Here is a 7957-nt window from a genome sequence, read left to right as displayed (position 1 = left end):
GAACCTCGCTGAAGAACCTGGCAACAGAACCTGGCGACAGAACCTGGCTGGAGAACCTGGACAGAACCTGGCTGGAGATCCTAACCAGAACTTGGCTTGAGATCCTGGCTAGGCTGCTGATCAACTGAACGCTGTCTCCGTGTCATTCCTTCTTCGCTGACTCCGTCCACACCTTTGGGGACCCCTGGACCCGCTGGGGCTGGACCCCAGCAAAGTGGAACCAGCAGCCCCTACCAGCCCAGCCAGAGTCAGCCCTTAGATTACTTTTGTCCAGCGCCACCTGCTTGAAAAGATCCAGGAAATCACCCACTTGCAATAGCATCTATGACCCAAAACAATTTTGACTCCAAACATTTAAAATCAGAAACCAGACTAATGTCGGCCTTGAGGCCAGGCAACTCCATTACATCCATGAATTCTGTCCTGGTTGCCTGTCAATGTCTGGTCTGAGGCCAGGAGGTAGCACAGGCTTGGCACCATGGGGGAGGAAGCCTGTGGAATGGCTGCATATGGGAAACAGGAGCCCAAGCCCAGGGTCTGTTTGCTGCCCAGAGTCTCTCTCTCATCTGCAGATCACAAGAAGCCTTTTACAAAGGACCTGCTCCTGTGGTTGACCATGGCAGCCAGGTCATTTACCAGTTTCTGCCAGGGCAGGATTGGACCCAAGGTATGACCCATAGTGCCAACTTTTCATGAAGCTGTAGCTGGCAGCTTTCTAACTAGCATAAGCCTTTGCAAAGGTCAAGTGAGGGTTTAAGGACAACATACTCACTTTTGCCCACCTCTACTCTGCCCAAATATCCTGTGATAGAAAACCAGGTGCCCTTATGCCAAGAGGGTATCCCTACAGGCTCATCCATTTATTCCTGTCTACAATCCTAGTCTTTATTGAGTAACCAGCCTGCAGCAGGCATCGTGGGAGACAGAGAAGACCCAGCCTGTGGCATCGCTAGTGGAGAGAGGCGTGGAGTAGCAATGATGATGCTAACGCACCACAGGCATCTTACCATACAATGCATGGGAAGGGGCTGGCTCGGGCTGGGTTGGTAGGGACAGTGTCACAGAGGAGCCAACAATTCAGAAAGGTTAAAGGATAATAGGCAGAAGCATGTGCCATGGCAAAGTCTAGCGCATAAACAGCTAGGGATGGGTGTGGAGAAGGAATGACAGGAAGAGAGTGGCTGGAAATGAGGCAGGAACGTAAATGGGCCGAGGTTTAGTGGAGACTTTGACATGGGAGCCTGTGGAAGATGAACAGCGAGGGGCTGAGGCCAGAGACAGGGAGATGGCGTAGCAGTCAGGGTAACTCGGAAAGGAGGCAGGAGAGATTGGGATGTTATGGGCGTCATTGGACTCAAGGTATGACCCATAGTGCCAACTTTTTATAGAAGCTGTAGCTGTCAGTTTTCTAACTAGCATAAGCCTTTGCAAAGGTCAAGTGATGGCCTAGGCAGGTACACATTTTACCAGGTGAGTGGAGAATGTCCTAGGGAGTGGAGAACGTCTGCTAGGAAGATTGCTAAGGTTTTCTTAATGAGCCCCACGCCTGCTGGGACCCTGGGGCAGTGATCCTGGGGTGGGGACCCTGGGGTGGGGACTGCCTCCCAGAATGGGACCAGATGCCCAGTGTCTGCTGTGCGTTAGCTCTGCACGGAAGCATGTGGACAGCACTAAAACTCACTTCTTTCCTAACTACTCTGTACTCTTGCCAAGCCCAAGTGGCTAGGCACATAAATTAGCCCTTTTTGAGGCAGAAGCAAGATCAAAATACTTGATCGCCTAAGTCTTGAGAACAACGTGTGCCTCTCTGGGGATAAGTCCATGACCACGGCCAGCAACCTGGCTGAACACGTACTGGACCACACAGCAGGTGGGTGACATCTAGAAGCACAAAGAGGGAGCCTCAAACATGACCTGTTCTCTTTACCTGTGGGAGCCAGTACTTTGGAAAAGGCCCTTCATGCCCCTCCTTGGAACAAGAGAATTCGTCAGAGGATTCCAGGGGCTTCCTGGGGAACACTGGGGGGCAAGGCCAGGGGGACGGGGCTTGTTGCTCACTCAAAACCCTCGGGCTGCACGGACCACTCCAAAGTCCACTTCAAGGTCAACTCCAAGTCGACAGCACAACCTGAAGTGCATGAGGTCAATGCCTGGCAGGTGGGTTTCCCTTGGAAGCTGACACTACACACTAAACAGCCTGCTTGCTTTGTCCTGATCCATCAGTTTTTAACATTTGTCATCTCATGGCACACATAAACTAATTATTAAAATTCTGCAGCACACCAAAAAATAACAATATAGGGAGAATTTTGATTCATTCACACTGGACCGCTATTGCTGTGCTGGCTGTTGTCATTGTTTTATCGACAATCTAAGGGAAGGAGGTCAGTGCTCAGCCGGGAACTGCAAGTTTTAAAAATTTGTGTGGCACACCGGTTGAAAATTGCTGCCCTACTCCTTGGCTCTGTGGCTTCTTACCACCTTGAACTCCTTTTTAAAAAAAATTATTTTTGTTGTTGAGAGTATTACAGATGTCCCCTATTTTCTCCCTATTGCCCCCTTCACCTGGCTCCCGCCCCACTCCAGGCCTTGCACTCTTACCTCACCAACTCAACTCTGCCCATCGTGAGCCTGCCTCCCCACCAGGAAGCCTCCAGCTTTGGGCTTCCTACTCTGTCTGCCCACTTCAGCCCTTCCTGCTTATGGCAGCCGGGTGACCTCCCCTCGTGGTCCTGGGACCATGCCCCTCCAACTGTGCTCTCTCGCTCATGAGGCCCCATCTCTCCGTCAGGGTCTGAATAGGAAAGAAGTCCCCAGGGTCAGGTCTCTGGATTTGCTTTAACCTTTCCTCCTACGTCTACCAAGAAGGGTTTTGTTCAGCTCACCGCCTGTATCTGAATGACAAACAGCTGTGACCCAGGCTGCCCTGGCACAGATGCTGAAGTTCTCCTAGAAGGTTTGGCCCTCACTTCGGAGTCCCTGTTACAAAGCTCCTCCCAGGAGACACTTTCCTATGAGACTGATGGGCCAGGTTTCCCACTCCTCTGTCCATGTGGCCATCTCCTCGAAGAATCTTCCCCCTGCAGCCTCTCACAGGGTCCCTGAGCAGGCCGACTGGAGGGGGCTGGATGTTAACAATGAAGAGAAGATGAGGATAAGCCAGTGAGTGCTCTAGGCAGAGCTTTGCATGCAACTTGGTGAAGTGATTGTCCTTTGCTCTCCAGGCACAAAGCAGCATAAAGCCCCTCCTGCTGACTTTGGTGACCCAGTGGCAGAGCTCCCCCAAGCACAGAGAGACTGCTATCGCTGTGACAAGCTTTCTCAATTGCAACCTGAGGTTGTCTTATGCTATGAAAATATCTTACTAAGTAAAACTACAAAGCAGCACAATGTCTAGCGGAAATCACTCATTTGAAAACTCTGGTTGATCAGTACTGATTATAAATTTTCCCCTGTACCTCCAGTCTGTTAACAGGCCACTGAACTCCCCCCGCACCCCAGGTTTGGTATCAGCAGTTTACTGGGCAGAGTAGTGTGCAACGAGCCATTGATGCAATGGCCGGCTACAGGTATGCGCTCACACACTCACACACAAATTCACACACATTCACACTCACACAAACACATACACTGACACAAGCGCACACACACTGATACATACTCACACACATGCCATGGGCAAGTGGGCCTTCTCAGCCTAAAACAAACAAGCTTTTGGAAACCTCAGAGCATAATCACCAGTGAGGGGAGGGGAGACGTGGCGTGGGGATCTGGGAAATGCTCCATAGATATGATCCGTGTTGCATTTCTCAAGGACTTCTGATGTCGTTATTTTGCAAACTTCCATCAGTCCAGGCAAATATCACTCAAAGAAGGTGAGAGGGAAGCAAACCAAAATTTCCAAAGGAAATTAAGATGAATTTGGAAAAGGAGGGAACGCTGGTATGTGGAGGTGTGGACAAGTCACAGGAGAGAACATCTGGCCATGCATAAGGTGCCGGATCTGACCCCACTTCACTCGCCCCCACTGGTCACTTACTAGTGTCCTTTCTTTTGGGTCCACAAAGAGCTGACAAAGATTGCATAGAAATTAATTCAAATTAAAGAAAGGAACAGTTTTGAATTAGAATTCCGTGTAAGTAAGGAGTACTTAAATCATTTCATAATCCAAGAATAAATTAGTCTTGCCAGGTACCTCCATACAGATGAACCAATAACTGGGTCGCTGAGCTTGTCGTCCTCTGACTGACAATTTGGGGCTTTGCTAGAAAATGATACAGCTCAGCCAGGATTGCTGCTCTGCCCACGGTTTTAGAACAAGGGAACATTGTTGGTTGAAGGGAACATGGTAGTGGTGGTGGTGGTGGTGGTCACAGTCACAGTACTACAGCCTGTGACCACCTGACACATCTACAGCCTGGTACCACTTGCCCAAGCATGGCGCACCTAGGGATTCTTTCCTCCTCAGAGCACCCTGTGACACAGGACTATCATGTCTTCGCTTTATGGCAGAGGAAACGGAGGCATCTAGCTGTTAAGGAACTTGTTCGATGAGCTGGTGGAGAGCAGGGATTTGACTCCAGACTTGGGTGTGCTCTTTGACATTGTCCTATCTGCCTTTCTGTTATATTACAGACACTGATGGATGTGAGATGGATCCACTCCTTCCCAAAGGAGACACAATATGCTGAACTGTCCAACACAGTTTAACATACTTCATGTCTTGTTTTGTCTTAAAGTTAAAAGTTTCTAAATTAAAAAAACAAAAAAATGGTATGGCTCTGAGAGGTCTGCAGCGGGTAGAAGTTTCCATAAAAGGTGAAAAAGATGCTGTAGACCAAGAACACACAAAACCAATGTCTTTTTCCTAGAAATCTAAAAGTAAAATCAGGGCCGAATTCTTTCTGATGGGTGATGTGAAAGTGCTCCAGTAACGAAGAAAGTCTCCTGCAGACAACCTGATAATGCTGTTCTAGAAACAGAAACTAGGTTCAAAACAACCTCCATCCCACCAATTCCCAATGCTCTCCTCCCTTCTTCTTCTTCTTCTTAGAATTGTTTTGATGAGGTTTTGTTTTTGCAGATTTATTGTCCCATATGTATACAGATGCCCTAATCAGATTTTAATGTTTGCAGGTGATAACCCAGTTAGCAGCCAGAACAATTCAGCATAATTCACTGACACAAGACTAACAGGAAGTGGGTGCTTCTCTGGGGTGATTCAGCAACAGCCTCTGTGAAATGGTTCCAGCAACTCACCTTAGGCTTAAACGCAATGACCTTCAAAACCATCTCGACAGTGAACACCCCAGTGAAGACCATGTTCAGGATGTCCATGGCGTCATTAAACATCTTGGACTGCTCATAGTGCTGTGGACGGAGACGGAAGGACAGCTCTCAGAGGCCCCTTCCAGGCTCACAGAAGGAGGCCCCCAGCCCTTCCTCCCGGCAGGCGACTGCCCTCTGGGGACACAGGCACCCTCTCCCGGTGACCCCACTGGCACTGTCAGGTCACAAGCCCTCCCCACAAAGTGCAGGGGCCTTGGCAAGGTGAGGATGACTGGATGCTGAAGGGGAAAGGCATCAATTGTCTCTGCTCAGGATAAAAGGAACCTGTCCCTCCTTCTGGCAGAGATCACACTCAGCGCCATGACCCAGGCACAATGCAGAACCCGCCCAAATGTCCATGAATAAAGGTAGGATTTGCTTAGGCCTAAACTTTATGCCATTTAGTTCCATGTTCAATAAAAGGCAGCATTATCTTGACTTCCCCTTTCCCCCTACATCAGCACATGGTCCTTCTCGTGCATAAAGGTTTCTCACATTAAAGGAAAGCGCTAGGAAATCTGTCACGGGCTGTCTTTAGACCCATTTTCCAGACAGCTTTGGGAGTTGGCTTGCTCACACTCTTCAAGTCAATGTGAAACTGAATCTAGACCTTGGTTTTTGCTTCTTGTCCTAATGCAACTAGGCAATAAACTACTGGAAAGGTTAACTAGTAAGTCTAGTAATTATAGTGTTTATATTAAATATATAGAATTATATTAAAAGCTAATACACTGTAATCCAGTGTGGCCCACTGAGGTGTGTTGTCCTCCTGGCCCCCAATGTGAGCAGAGGATAGCTGTGATGCAGACCAAACTCACTACTCCATGAACGGGAGGGTCCCCACCGCACACTGACAGCTCCTGAGGACAGGATGTGACTTGTATGTTGTTTTCCAACACTGGGTAACAGGCCCAGAGCAAAGTGCCAGGCACAAATTATCCAACATGAACTTTATATCCGAGACAGGCATGATGGACTTCCGATTTTAGCAATAAAAAAAGCAGCCTTGGGATGTAAATAACTTTCCCAAGATTGCCCCCTCTCCCCTGCCCCCAGTGAGGAGTCCAGTCAGGATTGGAACCCGTCTATCCAACTCCACATACACAGAGCGGCAGTCCTCCGCCACTCCAGGCCCCAGGAGCCCCAGTAAAGGTTACAGAATTGAATGCTCCGGCTCCACGGAAATGTTACCTATGGCCACGCTGTACAGACAGTCTCTTAAACTCCCACCGTGATGACAGTTAGCCAAGACCGGACTCTAATCAAACTACAGCCCTGACTCATCAGAAATCAAACCCATCCTCTGGTGAGAGGCTGGCCTTCCACCCTCACATCCGGGGCATGGACTGTGCAGAAGGCCCAGACATGATCCCCATCTCCACGCGCCTCCATCTTTACCTGCATGGCCAAGCAGAGTGTGTTGAGCATGATGAGGACAAACATCATGTATTCGAAAGGCGAGGAGTTCACCACGTACCAGAACTTGTACTGGTAGGGGTTTTTGGGGATGTATCTCCGCACGGGGCGTGCTTTCAAGGCGTATTCAACACACTGGCGCTGCAATGGGAGAAAAGAGCAACAGGGGGTCCTGAGGGGGGACGAAGCTCCCACCTGCTCTGACAGAGCCGGCGCAGCACCTGCTGGAAGGGACCCGGGACCCAGGGGAAAACTACTTGGCAGCCCCCATGGACACCACTCCGCATCGGGACAAAGGGCCCCCAGCTCCATCCCCTCCTCTGATTGTCACAGCACCCTCGGGGTGCCCAGATCCCCCAGACTGCTTCTATTTTACTTATTACAAAACTGAGCCAAGCCCTGGTCAGCATGTTCAGTGGTTAGAGCACCAGCTTGGGAACTGAAGGGTCGCGGGTTCGATTTAGGTCAAGGGCACAAACCTGGGTTGCAGGTTCCCATCTCAGTTGGGGAGCTTGGGGAGGCAACCAATTGATGTGGCGCTCTCTCTCTCTCTCTCCCTCTCTCTCTCTCTCTTTTTCTCCTCCTCCTCCCTTCTACTCTCTCTAAAATCAATGGAAAAAAATCCTCTAGTGAGGATTAACCAAAACAAACAACCAACCCACAATTGAGCCCAGAGCTGCAAATGGCCCGCCCGAGGTCGCACGGTGCACAAGCAGAGACGTGGGCCTTGCCCCAATTCTCGTTCCTGCCATTGTCTACGCCAGCGGGTTAGACCTGCAGTTCTCCTGCCCACACTGTCCTCCAGGAGGGGAGACCAGGTCACGAGAGGCACAGATATGCCCAAGCCCCCGGCAGGCTGGTTCATTGCCTGAGACTAGAGCCCCACAGCTGCTCCAGGATGGACCCATGCAAGTCACCTCTCAGGACGGAGTGTGTTAACTGTGAGTGACTAATGGTGAGCTAGCTGTGTGTCCATCTGCAAGTGTTTGAGGCTCAGGGGCTTGCCGTTCTCAGACCTCGGGGCCAGTAACGATGGCCTCCCCTTTCTCTCTGGGGCTGAGACTGGTCCACCCTCTGCAGTGAGCCCGGAAGGAGCCTCCAGCCCCGACAGCTCGGCATCAGGCCCTGCTGGCACCTTGGCCCAGACCTACTCCCATCCTTCTGCTTAGACTCAGTTCTGACTGACTTCAGACAGGCTCCCTCCTGTCTGGGC

General features: G+C 50.3%; 1 protein-coding gene across 2 annotated transcripts in view; it reads right to left on the bottom strand.

Moving 5' to 3' along the window:
- The window catches only part of CACNA1D (calcium voltage-gated channel subunit alpha1 D), a 306783-nt gene that overhangs the window by 56671 nt on the left and 242155 nt on the right, over window positions 1-7957 (bottom strand). For both annotated transcript variants that reach the window (XM_015571127.1, XM_006754674.2), the window contains 2 exons: window positions 6727-6885; window positions 5260-5370 (listed from right to left, as the gene is read on the bottom strand). In XM_015571127.1, coding sequence (XP_015426613.1) covers window positions 5260-5370; window positions 6727-6885 — 270 coding nt within the window. The remainder of the gene's footprint in view (window positions 1-5259; window positions 5371-6726; window positions 6886-7957) is intronic.

Source organism: Myotis davidii, unplaced genomic scaffold, assembly GCF_000327345.1.
Source record: "Myotis davidii unplaced genomic scaffold, ASM32734v1 scaffold111, whole genome shotgun sequence".
Classification (NCBI taxonomy): domain Eukaryota; kingdom Metazoa; phylum Chordata; class Mammalia; order Chiroptera; family Vespertilionidae; genus Myotis; species Myotis davidii.
Note: the sequence above shows the minus strand (reverse complement) of the source record. Positions and strands in the feature narration are given on the sequence as shown.